The sequence below is a fragment of the Tyto alba genome, unplaced genomic scaffold (genome assembly GCF_018691265.1).
Source record: "Tyto alba isolate M040663 unplaced genomic scaffold, T.alba_DEE_v4.0 Super-Scaffold_2, whole genome shotgun sequence".
In the NCBI taxonomy this organism is placed as follows: domain Eukaryota; kingdom Metazoa; phylum Chordata; class Aves; order Strigiformes; family Tytonidae; genus Tyto; species Tyto alba.
The window spans coordinates 90,500,706-90,520,990 of record NW_024881282.1 but is presented as its reverse complement, the minus strand read 5'-3'; the positions used below and the strand labels follow the sequence as shown (position 1 = coordinate 90,520,990).

General features: G+C 61.5%; 1 protein-coding gene across 11 annotated transcripts in view; it reads left to right on the top strand.

Moving 5' to 3' along the window:
- The first annotated feature begins 5,988 nt into the window (after positions 1 to 5,988).
- Positions 5,989 to 20,285, top strand: part of SBF1 (SET binding factor 1) — an 87,635-nt gene continuing 73,338 nt past the window's right edge. For all 11 annotated transcript variants that reach the window (XM_042792034.1, XM_042792032.1, XM_042792035.1 and 8 more), the window contains exon 1: positions 5,989 to 6,144. In XM_042792034.1, coding sequence (XP_042647968.1) covers positions 6,090 to 6,144 — 55 coding nt within the window. In that variant the 5' untranslated portion in view covers positions 5,989 to 6,089. The remainder of the gene's footprint in view (positions 6,145 to 20,285) is intronic.

The following is a 20,285-nucleotide window of genomic DNA, read 5'->3' as shown; positions in this document are numbered from 1 at the left end:
CTGTGGGGGGCAGCTCTGGGACCCAGCCCCCAGGGCAGGGGAGCAGCCTGGGGACCCCCCCGCCCTCCACCGCAGGGGTGGGGACCCCAACACAGCCCCCGTTCCCCTGTCACCCGCTCCAGGCCTCCCTCCAGCAGCAGTGGGGGAGCCACGGGGAGCCCCCAGCCCCACAGCACCCACGGGTGCAGTGAGAGTGGGGAGCCGGGGTTGCGCAGAGCCCCGCGGCACGTGGGAGTTACGGCCGTGCTGGGAGCAGCTCACGGCCCGACCCCAGGAGGGTCCCGGGCACCCAGCCTTGGGTGCTCTGTGCGCGTGTCCCCGTGCCTGTCCCCGCACCCAGGCCCGGTGCCGCAGGGCTCCCTGTGCCCGCCGCTGCCACGGGTCCTGCGCAGCCCCTGCTCCTGCGCCGGCTGTTGCCACCGCGGCCCCGCAGGCTGGCGAGACCACGGCCCACTCAGCTGGCACCAATCCCTGCCGGTGCTGAGCCCTGCCAGTGCCAATCCCCTCCAGCACCAATCCCTGCCGGTGCCGAGTCCTGCCAGTGCCAATCCCCTCCAGCACCAATCCCCGCTGGTGCTGAGCCCTGCCAGTGCCAATCCCCGCCAGCACCAATCCCCGCCGGTGCCGAGCCCTGCCAGTGCCAATCCCCGCCAGCACCAATCCCCACCGGTGCTGAGCCCTGCCAGTGCCAATCCCCTCCAGCACCAATCCCTGCCGGTGCTGAGCCCTGCCAGTGCCAATCCCCTCCAGCACCAATCCCCGCTGGTGCTGAGCCCTGCCAGTGCCAATCCCCGCCAGCACCAATCCCCACCGGTGCTGAGCCCTGCCAGTGCCAATCCCCTCCAGCACCAATCCCCGCCGGTGCTGAGCCCTGCCAGTGCCAATCCCCGCCAGCACCAATCCCTGCCGGTGCTGAGCCCTGCCAGTGCCAATCCCTGCCAGCACCATCCCCTCCGGTGCCAATCGCCACCAGCAGCCCCCCACCCCTTCCACCCCGGCACAGGGCAAGACGCACCCCACTCCCATCCCACCCACGGGTGCTGCGGCACCGCTCCGGTCCCACGTCCCCGCTGCCACCCGCTGCGGGGAGCTTCCCCCTGCCCGTCCCCGAGCCGCCTCCGCTCATCCCCTCACCCCGTGCCTGGGGACACCGGGATGTGGGAACATGGGGGGACATTGGGACGTGGGGATGGTCAACCCGGTGCCAGCCCCCCGGGTTGGGGTGGCAGCCACCGGCACAGCGGTGACGGAGCCCCAGGGCTGGGAGGGTTGTGGCGAGCCCAGCACGAACTGGCACGTGGCACGGGCACGCTGAGCTGGGCGGCACCGGTGCCACTGGGCACCCGCTGCCCCAGCCCCGTGGGACCCAGCGTCCCCGGGAGGACCCCCGTGCCGTGGGACCGTGGCCCTGTCCTGGGTGGGGTCTGTGCAGCGGCACGGTGCTGCCCCGGAGCGGGATGGCACAGCCCAGGGCGAGCAGCGCCGGGGTCCCCCGGCACAAACTGGGGTTCATCCTGATTTTCCCCCGAGGACGGTGCCCCCCTCCAGCGCCCGGCGCGGTGTGGCTGGCAGCTCTTGTCACTGGCGTGGCACAAATGCCGGGGGGGGGGGGGTCGGTGGTGGTGCTGGGGCGCAGTGCCGGTCCCGGCAGCGGGGTGCTGGCGGGACCCTGGATTTGGGGCCGGTGCCGGTGCCATGGAGCCGCACACGCCCCGGCACGCGGCGGCTGGTGGCACCGGGGCGGCGGGAGGTGCAAGGGCCGGGCAGGATTGCATCACCCCCGGGGCCGTGGGGGGTGCAGAGGGGACCCCGCTCTGCAGGGGACTGCTGGGGCCCTCACCCCACGCACCCCACCCGGCCAGGGGTCCCCCCGAGAAGGGGGAGAGGCCGTCTGCCGGGGGGGGGGGGGGGCGGCAGGGCGGCTGGGGAGCTCCCGGGGTCACCGCTGCCCGCTGGGTTTGGCACAGCCGGGCTGTGCTGGGCGGTGCCGAGCTGCCCCCCCATCCCGCACGCACCCCACGTCCCGCTCCCGCGTGGGAGTGGGAACGGGGATTTTCCCTGATGAATCATCCCCCACGCTGGCAGCGGCTGCGCCGTGGAGCGTGCCCGCCAACCCCGGTCACGGCCGTGGGCAGCCGGGCGGTGGGTCCTGCCCAGGGGGACCCCCGGCCCCCCACCCCGGCACAGGGGAGCCCCGGGGCGCGGGGGCTGCAGCCCCGGGGCAGGAAGGGTGGTGGGGCTGTGGTGGGACGTGCCGCCGGCACCCCTGGCACGCCGCGGCCCCCCGGCCCTGTGCCCGCAGGTTGGGGTTGTGCCGGGGCGGCTGCGAAAGGCCCCGGGCCCCGGCGGGAGCTGCCGGGAGCGGGAATGGCCAGGATGGCCTCGGCACCCCGGTAGGGACTGGCACCGGCACCGGCACCGGCACCAACACCAGCACTAATACTGGCACCAGCAGCAGCACCAACACCAGCACCAGCACTGGCACCAGCACTGGCACCAGCACCAACACCGATACTGGCACCAGCACCAGCACCGGCACTAATACTGGCACCAGCAGCAGCACCAACACCAACACCAGCACTGGCACCAGCACCGGCACCAGCACTGGCACCAGCACCAGCACCAGCAGCAGCACCAACACCAGCACCAGCACTGGCTCCAGCACCGGCACCAGCAGCAGCACCGACACCGATACTGGCACCGACATTGGCACCGGCACCAGCACCAGCACTAATACTGCCACCAGCACCAGCACCAGCACTGGCACCGGCACCAGCACCGGCACCAGCACCAACACCGATACTGGCACCGACATTGGCACCGGCACCGGCACTGGCACCAGCACCAGCACCAATACTGCCACCAGCACCAGCACCAACACCAGCACCGACAGTGGCACCAGCACGAGCACTGGCACCAGCACTGGCTCCAGCACTGGCACCAGCAGCAGCACCGACACCGATACTGGCACCGACATTGGCACCGGCACCAGCACCAGCACTAATACTGCCACCAGCACCAGCACCAGCACTGGCACCGGCACCAGCACCGGCACCAGCACCAACACCGATACTGGCACCGACATTGGCACCGGCACCGGCACTGGCACCAGCACCAGCACCAATACTGCCACCAGCACCAGCACCAACACCAGCACCGACAGTGGCACCAGCACGAGCACTGGCACCAGCACTGGCTCCAGCACTGGCACCAGCAGCAGCACCGACACCGATACTGGCACCGACATTGGCACCGGCACCAGCACCAGCACTAATACTGCCACCAGCACCAGCACCAGCACTGGCACCGGCACCAGCACCGGCACCAGCACCAACACCGATACTGGCACCGACATTGGCACCGGCACCGGCACTGGCACCAGCACCAGCACCAATACTGCCACCAGCACCAGCACCAACACCAGCACCGACAGTGGCACCAGCACGAGCACTGGCACCAGCACTGGCTCCAGCACTGGCACCAGCAGCAGCACCGACACCGATACTGGCACCGACATTGGCACCGGCACCAGCACCAGCACTAATACTGCCACCAGCACCAGCACCAGCACTGGCACCGGCACCAGCACCGGCACCAGCACCAGCACCACCCCGGCATGGGCACCAGCACTGACAGTACCACCAGCACTGGCAGCGGCACTGGCACCAGCACCAACACTGGCACTGACACTGGCACCAGCACCAGCACCGACATTGGAACCAGCACCGGCACCAGCACCGCCGGTGGCACCAGCACCAGCACCAGCAGCAGCACCAGGCCCTGCTGCCTGCGGGGCTGCTCCCCAGCCCTCTGAAGGCCCGATCCTGGCTCCGGCTGTGCCGGGGCGGATTTGGCACTGCGTCCTCAGGGCGCCCCGACCCCCCCGGCATCTCCCACCATCCCGGGGGGCGAGGGGGGACAGTCACTGCGCCCCGGGATCCCATCCTGCCCGGGGCCCTGGGGGGTCCCGTCCCTCCCGGGGGGGGGGCACACCCGGGGGCTGTACGGAATGGGGGGGGGCAGCCAGGTATGTACAGGGGCTGGGCACGCCGGGGGGGCTGCGCATGCTTTGGGGGGGCTGTGCACACCGGGGCGGGAGCTGTGCCTGGGGAGGGGGTGCACGCTGCAGGGCCCTGCACTTTTTGGGGTGTATGGGTGGCTGTGCACAGCGGGGGGGGCCGTGCACGCCTGGGGGTCCCTGCACACGTCTGGCCGTGCACACGTGGAGTCTGTGCACACTCAGTCAGCCCCTGCACACGTGTGTCTGTGCACCCCAGGGGTTCTTGCCCACGCGTGGCTGTGCACACACGTCGGCTTGTGCACATGGGGTCCCCACACACATGTGTCTGTGCACACCGGGGTCCCTGCACACGCGTGTCCGTGCACATGGGGGTCCCCACACACGCGTGTCTGTGCACACCGGGGTCCCTGCACACGTGTGTCCGTGCACACCGGGGTCCCCACACACGCGTGTCTGTGCACACCGGGGTCCCCGCACACGCGTGTCCGTGCACATGGGGGTCCCCACACACACGTGTCTGTGCACACCGGGGTCCCTGCACACGTGTGTCCGTGCACACCGGGGTCCCCACACATGCGTGTCTGTGCACACCGGGGTCCCTGCACACGCGTGTCCGTGCACATGGGGGTCCCCACACACGTGTGTCTGTGCACACTGGGGTCCCTGCACGCGCGTGTCCGTGCACATGGGGGTCCCCACACACGCGTGTCTGTGCACACCGGGGTCCCTTCACACACGTGTCTGTGCACACCAGGGTCCCTGCACACGTGTGTCTGTGCACATGGGGGTCCCCACACACGCATGACTGTGCACACCGGGGTCCCTGCACACGCGTGTCTGTGCACACCGGGGTCCCTGCACACACGTGTCCGTGCACATGGGGGTCCCCACACACACGTGTCTGTGCACACCGGGGTCCCTGCACACGCGTGTTCGTGCACATGGGGGTCCCCACACACACGTGTCTGTGCACACTGGGGTCCCCACACACGCGTGTCAGTGCACATGGGGGTCCCCACACACACGTGTCCGTGCACACCGGGGTCCCCACACACACGTGTCCGTGTACATGGGGGTCCCCACACACACGTGTCTGTGCACACCGGGGTCCCTGCACACGCGTGTCCGTGCACATGGGGTCCCCACACACATGTGTCTGTGCACACCAGGGTCCCTGCACACGCGTGTCCATGCACATGGGGGTCCCCGCACACACGTGTCTGTGCACACCGGGGTCCCTGCACACGCGTGTCCGTGCACATGGGGGTCCCCACACACACGTGTCCGTGCACACCGGGGTCCCCACACATGCGTGTCTGTGCACACCGGGGTCCCCGCACACGCGTGTCCGTGCACATGGGGGTCCCCACACACACGTGTCTGTGCACACCGGGGTCCCTGCACACGCGTGTCCGTGCACATGGGGTCCCCACACACATGTGTCTGTGCACACCAGGGTCCCTGCACACGCGTGTCCATGCACATGGGGGTCCCCGCACACACGTGTCTGTGCACACCGGGGTCCCTGCACACGCGTGTCCGTGCACATGGGGGTCCCCACACACACGTGTCCGTGCACACCGGGGTCCCCACACATGCGTGTCTGTGCACACCGGGGTCCCCGCACACGCGTGTCCGTGCACATGGGGGTCCCCACACACACGTGTCTGTGCACACCGGGGTCCCTGCACACGCATGTCCGTGCACATTGGGGGTTCCTGCACACGTCTTTTTGTGCACATCTGGGGGTCCCCGCACACGCGTGTCCGTGCGCACGGGGGTCCCCCCGCCCCCCCCCCCCCCCAGCGGGGAACACCCGCGCCTCGGCCCCGCCCCCGCCCCGCCCCCTCCCGGCCCCGCCCCGCCCCTCCCGGCGCGCCCAATGGGGTGCGGCGCCCCGCCCCCCCGCGGCGGCGTCGGCGCAGGCGCAGTGCAGGGCCGGGCCGGGCCGGGCCGCGCGAGGGGGGCCAAGATGGCGGCGGTCGGCGGGGAGCGCGGGCGGGCGGGGAGCGCGGCGGCGGCGGCGGCGGCGGGGCTGTGAGGGGGGGGAGCGGCCGCCGCCCCCGCCATGGCCCGCCTGGCCGACTACTTCGTCCTCGTGGGCTACGACCCCGGCAAGCGCGGTGAGCGGGGGGGGGGGGCGGTTCTGTCAGCCGCCGCGGGGGAGGGGCGGGGGGGGGGGGGGAGTGTGGGTGGGTGGGTGGGTGTGGGGGTCGGTGTGGGGGGTGGGGGGGGGACACCGTGGGCGCGGGCCCGGCTCGGAGGTGCGGGCCGCGCCCCCGCGACGTGGCGGCCGGGACCGGGGGCGGCACCGGGAGCGGGAGCGGCCGCCGTCCTCCCGCCCGCCCGCCGGGCCCGGGGGGGGCCTGGGGCCGCGGCGGCACCGGGAGGGCTCGGGCCGCTTCCCCCGGGCTGGGTACCGGACACACCCCCCCCCCCCCCCCCGAAACCCCTCACGGTGAGGCGGGGGGGGAGCGCGGCCCCAGCCCCACCGGCGCTTGCCCCTTCACCGGCAGCCAGAACCGTTTGGGCGTCGTCCTTCCAAATTACGGTTTCTGTACTTTTAGAAGCTGCCCCCCACGCAGAGTGAGCCCCCCTTGGCGGGACACGTTGTGGCTTTTTGGCCTCAGAGGCTCCCGACCCCCCCCCCCGGTCTGTGTGAAGATTTCAGCCCTCACCCCACTTCTGTTCTTGCCTTTGGCGGCTGGGGGGGGGGGTCGTCTTGGTCGTGGGGTTTTGGTTGTCTGAGTTTTGGGCGCTCTTTCTGTGATGCTTGCTTCTGCCTTCCCGCACCCGACTCGTTTTGGTAAAAATGAGCTTTGTCAGCATGATAAATGAGGTTAATTTTGCCTAAAATAAGGACTTTCTTGCAGAGCGCGCACTGAGAGCATCTCTTCCCCAGACTGCGTGTTCACAGAAGAAGGGGCTGTTGCCTGGGATTGTTTTAAGTGTGCGCTCGGAGCTGAGGAGGGGGAGTTGTTTCCACACAGCGCCTGCTAAGCCGTGGGTTTGATCACTGCAGGAGGCTGCTGAGGCCGGGAGCTTCGTTAACGTTCAGAGCGGTCGCGAGCGTTTCCAGTGCTCGGTGCAGACCCCAGCACCCGACTCTGTCTCTCCAGTTCCAGAGCGGGCAGGCAGCCTGGATCTGAGTTTTGCTGTTTTCTGAGTAGTGTCTGATCACGTGGCAGGGTGGTTTATTATTATTATTATTATTATTATTATTATTATTATTATTGCAGGCTTCTTCCCCCAGTGTCCCAGCGTGCTGTAGCATCGGAGCGGGAAGGAGTTGCCCTCTCATTGCCCTCGGGTGGGATTCTGGCTGCGGGTGCTGCGGGAGGTGGGTGCCCAGGGCAGCACCCCAGGGATCAGATGCAGCCGCCTCTCTGGGAGCGAGCAGAGGGCTGGGGTGATGCTTCACAGCTCTACTGCCTTTGCCTCGCTTCTGAGGGCTGTCTCCAGGGCCTCTGAGCATTTCCTTCGGTGCCTTCTCGCTCACCTCGGCCTCCCTCGTGGGGCTGTGGCTGATACTTGCAGCATAAATCCAGTGGTGGTCCGTAGCAGTTAATACCTGACTGGGTACAGTGGGGCTTACCGCCTTGTGTTCCTTGTCTTGAGACTTGGAAATCTGAGTTTCAGAAGGGAACAATAAATGCCGTGCATCTACCTGACGTCACCTGAGACTTGGTTGGGGAAGATGGACGGTGCTGCAAGGTGGTTAGTTGCAGTAGGACATTAAAGAGGAAAGAGCTCACAGTTGATGAATGGTATTCCTCTGACTTAAATGTTCACTTTTTTTATTTTAAATCTCCTCTGTAGCGTACAGGCCAGAGAGCTGAGCTGAACGTGCTTGTGTTTGGGTTAGTACAGACCTCGGTGAAACCTCCAGCCTCGACTTGAAAGCCATTAGCAGATTTTGGTAGGATAAAAACCCGCCACCAGCTTTGTGTGGTGGTGGCTGTCCCAGTAAAAATGTGTCGGTGTCCACCATGAACCTGCCTGAGCTCAGCCGCCGGCCTCGGGTTCGAGAGGCCCTTGAACCAGGAGGTGTAGGTGCGGTGGTGTTAGCTCTGCTCCCAGCAAAGTGCTTTTAGCCTGTAGTCCTGTTTTAATTAGCAGTGCAGTTGAAAGTAGCAGGCCTTTCCTCGGTTGCGTTTTGGCTGGGCAGAACTGCTTGAGGTCACGGGGGCTGCTGCTTCCTCCCTGACCGTGGATAGAGACCTCGGCACTGCCTCGGGGCCCGCGGGGGCCACTCCACAGCCACGGGGGCTTGTCCGTGGTCTGCTCTGCTTTGCACAGCTCGGGTGGGCTTTTGACTGTTGGCACGGCATAGAATTCGGTGCGGCTGTCGGGGATGGCCGACAGAAGACATGCAGCCGTCTTCCTCGGGCACGGCAAAGCTACGAAGTGGGGAGGAGATGGGTCCAGGACACCATGGGGACCTTCCGCTGCAGAGCCTGAGCCTCCTTGCTGCTGAGAGCACGCAGCGACAAGTGACTTCGCGGGGGTGAGGTACCCAGGAGCCGGGGAATCCCCTGCCAGAGAGTGATGCCAGCCAGCACTGTGTAAATATTTGTTCGGGCCAGTGACAGCTAAAGCAAAGCCCTTTCCCATCCCGGTTTGCGGGTCCCGAGCTGTGTGCAGGGCGGTTTGAAGCCAGACGTGTGTCCGAGTGACGTGCCAAGCCCTCCTGAGCCTCCCAGGGGGTCCGTCCGCTCAGGATGCCAAGGCTGACTGATACTGGTTATTTGATTTTTTTGGGATCGATACGGCACTGCCTGCTCCCTGCGTGCTGTCCTGTTTCGCATTCCCCCTCCCTACTGGGAGCTTAGATAATGTTTGGAGGAAGGGCACGCCGCTCTCATCTGCGAGTGACTAATTGCTTTACAGGTTGGGTTAGTCTCGGCAGAGCCGTAGCCTGGGTGGCAGGCGGCTGTGCCGTGCCAGCACCTCCCTGCCCGCTGCAAACAAACCAGGGCTGAGCGCTGCGGGTGCTGCACAGCACCCGGGGGGGGCTCGGCTGGGCGAGGGCAGGATGGGACCCTTTGTGTGGCCAGGGAGGGGGCCCTGCTCTGCCCGCAGCCCGGACGGGGGCGTTCGGCAGAGATTTGTTTGCATGCGGCGAGGTGCTGCGGCTGCTGAGGAGTTCATGTGTCAGTAGGATTAATGGTTGGGCAAGGATGGGTTTGCAGCTGGGAATGGTGAAAGGAAGGTCTGCTGGGCTGGTGGGACCTGAGATAGCTCTACATCATCTCCAGAGGTAGAATCCTAGAGTGATTTGGGTTGGAAGGGGCCTTAAAGATCATCTGGTCCAACCCCCTGTGAGAAGCAGGGACACCTTCCACTCGATCGGGTTGCTGAAAGCCCTGTCCAACCTGACCTGGAATGTTTCCAAGGAGGGGGCATCTACCGCTTCTCTGGGTGACCTGGGCCAGTGTTTCACCCCCCTCATAGTGAAAAATTTCTTCCTTATATCCAATCTGAATCTGCCCTCTGGCAGTTTAAAACCGTCACCCCTTGTCCTACCCCCACCCCCTGACCCAGAGTCCCCCCCCACCTCCCCTGTCCCCTCTTTAAGCCCTGGGAGGCCGCTCGAAGGGCTCCCCGGAGCCTTCTCTTCTCCAGGCTGACCCCCCCCAACTCTCTCAGCCTGTCCCCACAAGGTGTTGACGTAGCTCAGCGCAGTTATGTGGGAGCAAAACCGAAAGCAAGAGAGGTGGGCTGGAGCTGGAGCAGGGCAGCAAGCGGGGTTTGGCAGGGCTGGCTGGAGGCTCTGGCTGCTGCAGCGGCCGGGTCTGGCCCGCCTGCGGTGTTTGCTGGGGTCTCCAGTTGGCACCTGCTCCTGGTGCAGAGCGTTACCTTCCCGAAGGGGCCCCGCTCCTCCCCGGCACACGCGGAGTCGCAGTGACCGCTGGAAGCACTGTCTGCTGGCGTTCTGCGCCTCTGGAAGGATGAGGAAGAGGACCGTTAACTCTTTCAAGAAACGTGTTGCCTGGCTGTGAAACCGGTGTGTTTGTGGTACGGCGTGAGGTCCTCCAGCCGGCCGGTGTGCCCGTGAGCTGGGCTGGTGCCCGCTCGCTTTTCCCCCAGTTCTGTGAGCTGCTGGGTTGCAGGGCTTGTGTCTGGCGAAGCCGAGCACTGATGCCCGACAGTGGGAAGAAGCTGCAGCTGCCTGACACTGATGTCCGTGTGTCCCGGTCGGTTGTGACCACAGCCACGGCCGCCGTGCACCGAGCCAGCTCCTGTGTCCGTGCGCTGGTGTCGGGAGAGGGGCTGCGCGCTTCCGGGGCTCCGGGTAAACGCACGGAGCTGAGTGTGCCTGGGCAGCGGGAAATGGGCCTTTTCATATGTGAGTGTTTGTCATATTGTGTCATGATTGCTCACATTATTCTCTGTAAATGGATGTTTTTAAACCTCTTGGCTCTTATCGCTGATGCAGACTAAATGACTACTTTGCAAAGCCAGGACTTCTGCCTGCTTTTTCCCTCAGGATCTGCGAGGTTTTTCTCTGTGTATCTCCCACGGCCTGCCTGAGAGTCCAGAGCAGCTCAATTTCAAAACACGTTTAGCATGGATGAAGGGCTTATCTTAGAGTTTTCGATACAGAGCACTGAATGAGGCATGACCTCTTCCCTGTGGGGAATTAGGAAACAAACAAACAAACCAAATAGGGGGATTTTGAATACATGCATTTCTGAATAAGCCATTGACGATCTGCTGCTGTTTCTAGCTGTGTCGGGGTTTGCAGCTGCCCAGCCCTCCCCAGCCCTCGCGTTTGCTGGGTGCTGCAGCTTCTGGCCAAGCCTCTGAGGTCCCGTCCCCCCCCCCCCAGGTAAAATGCAGCAGGGGAGGAGGGAAACCCTTTTGACTGGGTGACGGGAGCTGAGGCCCCTGGCTCAAGGTCTCCTCGGGTTTTCCCCGGTGAATTGCCACGTTTGCTCAAAGCTGGGGGGCACCGTTGGAGGCTCGGAGCGGTGGCAAGGCCGCACAGCATCGCTCCCCGAGGGGATGGCAGCCCCGGGTGTCCCCGCTGGCATGGCCCACTGCTCGCCACGCTCCCGCCTGACCCCAGGCTTGCTTCCATGGGGTTCACCACCCTGGCGGGGGGGCACAGGCTGAGCAGCGTGCTGGGGTCTGCTAGATGCAGACCCTCCTGCAACGCCTGTCGCTGTTCTGATCCGAAAATGAGATTGCTGCTGCTTCCCAAGGCCTGGACAGCCTGGGAGGGGGGGGCTGATTTTCTGCGAGAGGGTGGGAGCTAGCGTGGAGGATGGTGAGGCTGCTCAGAGGCCTCGGCTGAGCTGGGGAGGTTGCAGCATTTTCCGTGTTTCTCTGCAGTCGTCTTGCCGTGTGTTCTCTTGCTGTACTGAAACATAGCTCCCTCAGAGTGCCTCGCTGCTCCCGCAGTTGGGGCTGGGGTTTGGAGACGTTAATTCTGCTTTTGAGCTTCTGTGGGAGGTGAGGGTGGATGTTGAGAGGAAGCTGCCCCCGTGCTTGGTGCTGTCTCTTTCCGTGAAGCCTTTGACGCAGGTTCTGGCGGCGCAGGCCCCGTGCAGACGCTCTGAGGAACGAGGGCGCAGGCGTGATGCGTCCTGCGCTGCTCCGAGGTGCTCGCAGCTCCTCTGCCTCTCAGGCTTTTCTGCTGAGCCGGTGCCTGGGGCGAGGAGCTACAGCTGAAAGCCAGAGAAGCTGAAGTAAACCCACTGGGCAGGGGGAGAGCTCTCTCAGCTCATCCCGCTACTATCCCACCTGTGTTGTGAGTCGATTTTTAGCCCGAGTGTGCCAGTCTCTCTGCTGCTGCAAGATGTCCACGCAGCTCTCGCTGGTGGGAGGCATCTCTAACTGGCAGTAAAAATACGCTTCCCTCCGTCGTCGTGCGTGGACCTGACCAAGTGACTCATCAGTTTGACTCAGACTGGGTTCTTGTAATGCGCACATCTAGCAAAAAAAAAAACCCCGTACATTGACATGCCTCCAGTGGTTGCTAACAGTGAGCTCTCTTTGCTGTATAAGTATTTGCAGAGGGGACCTTGGAAAGAGCCGATGTAATCTCTGTACACGTCACACGCAAAGCTGTCTGTCTCCTGTCCAGCTACCTGGCTGCTTGAAACGAGGGGCTGTCACAGCGATCGATGTGGATGCCTGTCGAAGGGGGTCACCCTCCTCCTGCCAGCCGCCAGCCCCCACACCACAGCCTCCCAGCCGCACTGGTCAGTCTGGGAACTGCAGCTCCTCTGATCCCAGGCGCTCTATTGACACTTGTTTCGTTCTCTTTGAACTTCTTCCCGGGAAGAGAAGCTTCGTGTGCTGCGGACCAAAAACCTGGGAGTCAGATGCCTGACAGTGACCTGGGATTAGCTCTTCCTTCGGCCGGCGCCAGGGCCCGTGGACGGGGTGGTGGGTTTAGTCCAGCAGTGCCCTGTCTTCGATAGGTCTCTGCACTTCCAATTTCCTTGAGGTGGTTTTGTACCTCAGGAGAGATTAATTCCACAGCCCATAGGTTTCACGAGGCGGCAGGCCCTGAAAGCCGTCGCTCGTGCCACGTGGGCTCTGCTGCCGTTTCTCCACGGCAGCGTGAGCCCACTGTGCCAGTCGGGCCAGCAGCATGGTGCTGGTGGGTGTGAACGCTCCGGCCGTCCCGGCAGCAGAGCCGCAGCCTGTCCTGCTGCCGTCGCGGGTGCTGCCGGGCTTCTGCAACCCCCCGGAGCTCCCAGGGGCTGCTGAGCTGGGCCGTGCTGGCCGGCCTCGGGCCTCGCTCGGGTGCCCGTTCCCAGCGCAGGAGAGGTGAGGGCTCTCTTCTCTCCCCACCACCGCTGCTCCCTACCCTGCACCTCTTTCTGTGGCTGTTTCCTGTGGCTGCTGGAGCTTGGTTTGGTCGACGCACACCAGCAGCCTCTCCCGGAGGTGCCGGGGCAGCTGGAGCCCCTGCGGCTGTCTCCTGCGGTCGGCAGCTCCGTTTCCCAAAGGTCACTGAGTGGGATGATGCTTTGAAACGGTCTAAATACGGCACAAGAAACATCTTGGTGTAAAGCTTTCCACAGGCTCACCTCCGCGAGTTGTAAACCTGTGATGTTGCGTAAGACAAGATGGAAAATTCTCTCTACCCCCCATCTTGGGTGATCCTCCTTTTTCGTGGAATAAATGTGTTTTGTGTCAGTGTGGGATGAGTCGTTTTGGCCCTGGAGCAATAGCTGTGCAGGATAGATTGGCACAAATGCTTTAATGCTCAGGTCTTGCCATTTCTCCCCTTTGTGAGGAGGCTGTCCCGTGGCCAGAAACTCCGACTGTTGTGCCCGTCGCTGAGAGGGCGGCTGGTGTGCGCACGGCTGCCTAACACCTGTGTCACTGTTTCGGGAAAGTGGGTGAACGTGAGGAGGAAGCATCAGTCTAAAACATATGTTGTAACCAGATTCTTTAACTGTTAGTAATATTTTGTTTACTGCCAGTGAGAATTCTGCAAATTTCTTTTTCGTTTCTCTCACTTGAGCTTATATTTATATCAGTTTGAGCTGGAATCTGAAGACTGTTTGCAGCTAGTTTCTTTTCCCATTTCTAGAGCGTGGATGCAAGGCTTGAAAAGCGGCTGTGGTTTTATGGATGCTAAAGGCACAAACAAAGAAGACTTGGCCCGAGGTAGCAGTGTGCCCTGGAGTTCCCCTGGCTGCCCAGCTGTGTGCCCGTGGGAGCTCCCCTGGGGTGCCACGGCAGGAGTTGTTCCCCAGGAAAACCCCTCCCGTTCGGTTACCCCGAGACGCCCCGGGGGGATCAGAGGAGCGGTGGGGCAGTGCTGCTCAGCTGGAGGAGCTTTTCTCTCCACCTCTCACCGTGACTGTGGCATGAAGCCTTCCGGGGCCGGGCTGCCTGTCTGTTCCTCTCTGTGGCTATGACACTTTTTGACCACTAAATAAGCTTGTTATGTCAAACCAGACATTTGAGAGCCTGCGAGCACCTTGGGGCAGGGATCATCCTGCTTCTAGGAATGTATCTTTCTGACGCCCAAAGTGTGTTCATCCCTTCCAGTTTTGCAACTGGAAAAACTGATGCGGGGAGGGTTTGGTGAAGGTGGCAGCAGTTCCTGGTGAGAGGGGGCCGGCAGTGGAGGTCAGGGTGTGCGGAAGGGCAGCGTGTGAGGGCCTCTAGTCTCTCCCAGGAGCAAAGGCCCTTCTCTTGCACCGATTCAAATCAGTTTTTGTTTATGGTGTGGCTCAAAAGTGCCACGTGTCAGTTTGCTGGGAACAGCCTGCGTGTTTGGCAGCTGCCGCTGCCTTGTAGCTGAGATTTGAATAGTCTTGCATATTGTGTTTCTGGATGCTTTTTGATCAAGACGATGCAGCAGGAAGTTTTTTGGGGAGGAAAACCAGTGCGTCTCTGTCTCTATTCATTAGACGTATTTTTGTGTTGTGGGCGGCTGTAGGAAATGGAGCAGAAAGCTAGTCAGGCGGCTTACCTCGTCTCTGTACGGCATCTTCCTCCCCAAACCAGCGGTCTCTGAAATGTGCTGATTGCCCAGATAACCGCCCTTGTCAGTCTGGCGGAGTCGCACCCTTTCCAAAGATGAACTGCTCTGGCATGGAAGCCGAGAGAGGGACCGGTGTCCTCTGGAGGGGCCATTTGCCCTGCCCCAGCCTTGGACAGCCTCTGATCTGAGGGATCACAGCCGCGATGCACTGCTGGGGCTCAGCTCCCCGGCCGGAGGGGAGCCCCTCCTGCAGCCCTGGGGCGAGCGCAGGTCCCTCTGCCCGCCCGTGCCGCCTCGCCGCCCGGCCCCGTGCACACCGGTCCTCTCGGAGTCAACTCCGCTCCAAAACTGTGATAGCATCGCTCTTTTAGCCTGGGAAAAGACTTCTGACCTCGTTTCAGGGACCTTACCCTAATATTTTTAGTTTTGCTTTTGTTTTAGGTACCTGCAGTCACGCATTTAATGTTTTGAGAACCGAGGTGGGAGCTGGAAAAGCCTGCAGTGAATTGCAGGCGAGACTGCCCGGTCAGGCCGGGGGGGAGTGCCGGGTATGTACGTGGAGAGCCGGCAGGCATTTTGGTGGCACGGTGCAGGGACCAGGTGCCCCTTTGGCTGTGACACCCCGGCAGTCGTTGCAGCATAAAGATGCTGCTGTCAGCACCCGGGGTGTGCGTTGCTCCACGACGGCCGTGCGTCCCGGTGCAGTGCGTGCGCGCGGCTGCGGCAGTCGCTGCTGGTTATCCCCGTCTTCCTCTGCCAGGTTTGCCGCCGCGTCGTTCTGGTGGTGAGCTTGGAAATGCACCTCCCTGAGGCGAGCGCAAGGAGCTGGAACCCCGGGCAGGTAGCATGGCGCACGATGCATACATCTGCTCTGCCCGTGCCTCTGCCTGTGCCGGGGGTCACCCCCGTGGGCTGTGCTGGGGGCTCCGGGTGGGAGAGTTGGTCCAGGCAGCTGCTGCTGCGTCCGCTGCCGAGCGGAGAGTGGGGATGCTGTCCCGTGTTCGCCTCCGAACACGACGTCTCTGTTTGGCGCTGAACGGGGCGAAGCTGGAGGACAATTGTTCGCTTCAGCTTCTGGAGGAGCGGCTGCAGGGGTAGCAGCGAGGGGGTGCGTCATGAGTTGTATTTGGAAATGAGTAAACCCGCGGTTCCCGTGGATCCGCACAGCAGCTGAGACGTGCCGGGGGAATGTTGTCGGCGGGGCAGCGGTGCGCTGGGTGGCACTTGGGACTGGTGTGGCGGGGGTTCCTTGGGGAAGGCAGGTGGGCAGAAATGGGGAGAGAGAAGCTCCTGGAGGAGATAAATGGGAACTTCGCAGACCTAGTTAGGAAGGAGGTCAGGCAGTACGCGTGGTGAAGCGTGGTGTACCAAAGATAGACTGCTCCAGTTTGCCTTCTAACGGGAAGAATGAGACCCGTGCTGATTTATGCAGTAATTGTCTGCAGCAGGGACTGCTGTGGGTTACCAAGGAGGTTAAGTGATACGACCAGTGGCGCACTGGATATTTATGTGGATGAGGATACCTGCGGTGGCGTTAGGTGAAATAAGGTGCTGCCTGGCCACACAGACCAGCTCTAATGGACAGACACATCAGAGCAAGTTTCTGTGCAGGCTGCGGCAGTTAAATCCACCCTTCAGCTGCACCTGCTTGGGCCACGTTGGAGGTTAAACTTGGGCACCTAGTCTTAGTGCGATGGTTCCTGTCCATTAGCTCTGTTTGAGATGTTAAATTGGATAAGGAAAGTGTGGGCTCACTCCTTGGGACGACTACAGCGCGGCTGGCGATGTGGTTAAAAGCAAGATTAACGAGCTGTACGGGCTGTGATAACGGGGAGTCCATGGAGTTTGCTGCTGACGGTGGGCACAGGCAGTGCTTTTTTCCCCTAAAAAGGCGAGGAGTGATCGTGCCCTTTGCCGTTGGAGGGGCACTGGGATTCTGAAGTGAAATCCCAGAGGCCACGCCGGCAGCTGGGTGCTGGGCACTGCAAGCACGGGGGTGTCTGCGGAGCGAGGAGGGTCGAGGACCGTGTCTCCCAGCGAGGGACGCTGCTGTCCCGGCGGCGGCAATGGGCGCGCTGGTGCTTTTGTGAACTGGAAGATGTAAACAAGCAGTTATGCAAAACTGCGCAGGGGAGAGCTGGCTAGCAAGGCACCGCTGTAGCAGATTTTGGAAGAGATGTTAATTATAGTCTCCCTTAATGAGCTGGGGGAGAACCGTATGTTGTTAACGTTTGTGGCGGATGTGAAATGGAGAGAAATGAGTTGCCGGTATCTTAAAGCACAAAAATAATTCGGAGAGCTGTTCCGCTCTTGCTGTCATTCACTCCACAGTGAAACCAAGTTGTCTGTAATAATGATCAGAGACTTCTCTGAGGGAGGAGGGCAGAGCCCCGCTCTGGGGCAGGTGAGAGCAGCCTGGAGTGCCTGTGTTTGAGGAGGGGGAGCAGGCACAGCACGGGCTGAGGTTCAGGCTTCCCGAATCCCCAGAGCCGGGACTGCTGCGCTCCCTGTGCCGGGACTGCGCCTCCGCCGACGTGCTCGGCTTGGGGCCCTCGCTGCTGGAGGAGTGCTCGCGTGCCTGGCGTGACGAGGAGATTAAAATATGTCGAAGCTGGCAGAGCAGCAACTCAGAAGACATACACCTGTAAGTAGCTGAGCATGCAGGTGCCACACGGTCTGATGTAGCCCAGGGTGCTCAACAAGGTGTTGGGCTGAAATTCCGGGGTTCTGTCTCTGTGCTGTCTCATGCCTGGAGAAAGGTCTCTGTAAGTGCCACTGACGTCCGAGACCTTCGTAGCCACGGAACTGCCTCCTCGACTGGAGGGGCTTGGCTAGAGGAGGATGTTTCAGCAGGCTTCTTCCACCTCTGGCACCTGGAACACTGTTCTATCAACTTTGCATTCATTTTATTACCGAGCAAAATGTCGGTGTCTTTGGAGCTGCGAGCCTGGGGGCGAAGGGGAAGGGCGGCTCATGGGTGCAGAGCTGTGCAGCTCGCATCTGGACGGGAGGCATGTTTGAGGGACTTGGCCTTTGGCTTCTGGGGCTGTACCAATCCAAGTTGTGTGCCAAGCCACTAGCGTTGCGTCTGCTCTGCCCGTTTCTGGTCACGGTCAGCAGACGTCAAGTGATGGCTCTAGTCCTTGCGCTCCTCCTCGCAGCCAGCTCTGGAGCTTCTTGGGAGTGCTCCAGCCTGGCTGCTTTACCCGCGTCCTCTCTCCCTGGCCGCTTCCTCCCCCAGGCATGTATCTGTGCCATTCCTGTCTGCCAGGGAGAGGGTCAATTCCGAAAGGCTCTCCCGAAATGCTGGTGGTGGGGTGGGTCAGGCGATGCTGGTCCGGCTGCGAAAGCTCCCGGCCACTGCCCTTCCCGTGGGCGTGGAGCTGGTGGCAGGGGGGGGCTTCTGTGACGGGGACCGGCCGGACCAGGGGAGTCCAGGCAGCCAAGTGTTGTCTTTGCTGAAAGCCCCGGCTGGGCTGCAGGCCCTTTGTCTTGGTTTGGGCTGAAATAGAGGACCAAAAATCCGTTTAATATCTGATACGTCCTCAACGGGAGGACTTTATACAAGTGGTGCTCTCCCCTGATTCCAGTGGGCCGCCCTGATAGCCCCCTCCCCTGCCACCAAAAAACTCCACCACTCACTCAACCCAGGACACCCTTGTTGAGTGCCTTGAATGCCCTAAAGTTGACTTGAGTGCGGGCAAGCCAAGGAAGATTTATTTTCCTGAAGTTTCTTAGGAGCGTATTGGAGAATTGACGTGTGTGTTGTGCAGGCAGTGCTTGTCTGTCAGTGCCTGCTATAGGATTGTCCTGGGGGGTTGAGTCAGAGGAACACCTTTATTTGTCATTTTTATTTATTTAAAAATGCGTTGGGAACAAAAAGCAATTCTGTGGCATCAGGGGAGATATTTCATGTGTTGTTACTTCAGTTCTAGGATAAGCCCTGGCTGGTTTTGGTCACTGCGTGCATTTTCAATTTTCCAGTCCGTTCTCATGCCACTTTCCTTGACAGCTCAGCATGACGAAGAGGTCCCTGTGGATGGGAAAGCATGAAGTCCCAACTGAGGGTTTCCTCAAAAATGTTCCGTAAAGCAGAGGCCGTGCTGGACTGGCCTGGGTGGCTGGCAAGCAGAAGTGCTGCCCTGGTGCTGTGCTGGCAGGGGCCAGCAAACAGCCCTTGTGTGTGCTGAAGCTGTGACCTGTCTCTCCTGACCCCAGTCCATCCTTTCTGGCAGCCCAGCAGCGTGTGACTCTTTGTGGGGGTTCAGTAAATTAAACTTCTTGTTCTTCTGTCTTTGGCTTCAGGCTCTCCAAGTTTCTCTCAGCTGTCTTGACTCTGGTCCATGTTTTCACTTAACTTTTTATTTTCCTCTCAGTTTGGACTGGTTTTTGGCTGTGTTTGAGGGCTGCTTTGCTTGTTTCACACGATGATCCGCATCCTTACTGTTTTAACCTTACCTCCGTTCTTTTGCATCCCTGTTCTGTTTTTTCCTCTCTAAGTCATGGCCTCAGAGGTCACTTCACCATCGTATCAGTGCAGAGGGATGGGAGTGTTGATTCTCTTCTTCTGACCTTAAGTTTTCACAACAACTCTTGTTTTATAGAAGTGCCTTTTAAAAGTGTTGCATCGCTTGGAAATTTCTCTCCATTGAGGATGTCAGGATTTTGTGTGTTTTTCAAAATGCTGGTGCACGAACTCGAGGCTTGCCATCTGTCTGGGACTCGTGTCTCGTCAGAACGAAGCGTTCGAGGAGCAGCTCCAGCTGCTTTTTGAGCTGCGTCGTTCCGAGAGCTTCACCCGGGACCCACTGTGCCGCTGCGCTGCTCAAACGTGCCGGAGCCTCGCCTCCACCTCCAGCCTCCCGGATTAAGGTGACATTTAGCAGAAGAGCATCAGCAGTAGGTGAGGTGGGGAGCCCCTCGGTTCAGGAGTGCGGCCGGGGGGGGTGTGTTTTTGCAAGGGCCTTCCCCCGGGGCAGCTCGGTGGTGGTGGGGGGGCTTCCAAGGCAGTGTGGTTTGAGCCGGTGTGATCCTTCGGCGCCGGCTGCGGAGTTCGCGGCGGCAGGACTGTCTGCGATCTGCAGGTGGGGAGCTCTTGCTGTCGCAGGAACTTTCTTCCTTCCGCCACTTCTGTGCGTTGCAGGGCAGCGGCCTCGGCCGCGCCGGGCTTTGCTCTCTCCGGCGGGGTGGGGAGTGCTTCCGAGGGCTGTGGAGCTCCAAGCCTGTGGGTGCTGGCAGCAGGGAAAATTCCTGCCGCTTTTTCTGGCCAGCTGTCCCTGCCTCAGGGCTTTATTTATGGGGCTTTCTCAACTAATACCTCAGAGAGAAACATGGGGCAAGAATTCAAGACCGTGGAGCGACTAGCCTTTTGAAATAGCCATCTTCTGAAGCCAGATTATGGAGATGGATGCTCAAGAGGACAATATCGTTCTTGTTAACAGCATGAATGCGGCTTTTTCCCATTCTCAGCAGAGTACAGAATGACACTGCTGGGTTTGGGGGTTTTTTACTCATCTGTTCAGAGGTGGGTGCAGAAGAGGCTGGCTGACACCGGCTCCTCCAGGACTGGAAGGAAAAGAAGGCTGCACTGGACCTGTTAGAGAACAAATAAACCCTAGAGAACTGGGTCTTTTTTTGACAAGAATGGACTGAGTGTTGTAAAACACCACTTCAGAGGTGTGCAGCTGTCGCCTGACTTGCTGAGAGGTGCATTGAAGGGTCTAATAATAAGGTTATCCAGAGCATATATAATCGATAGAGAGGTTAGGCAGACCTCCCCAGGACGAGTGTCAGAACCTCTGTTTC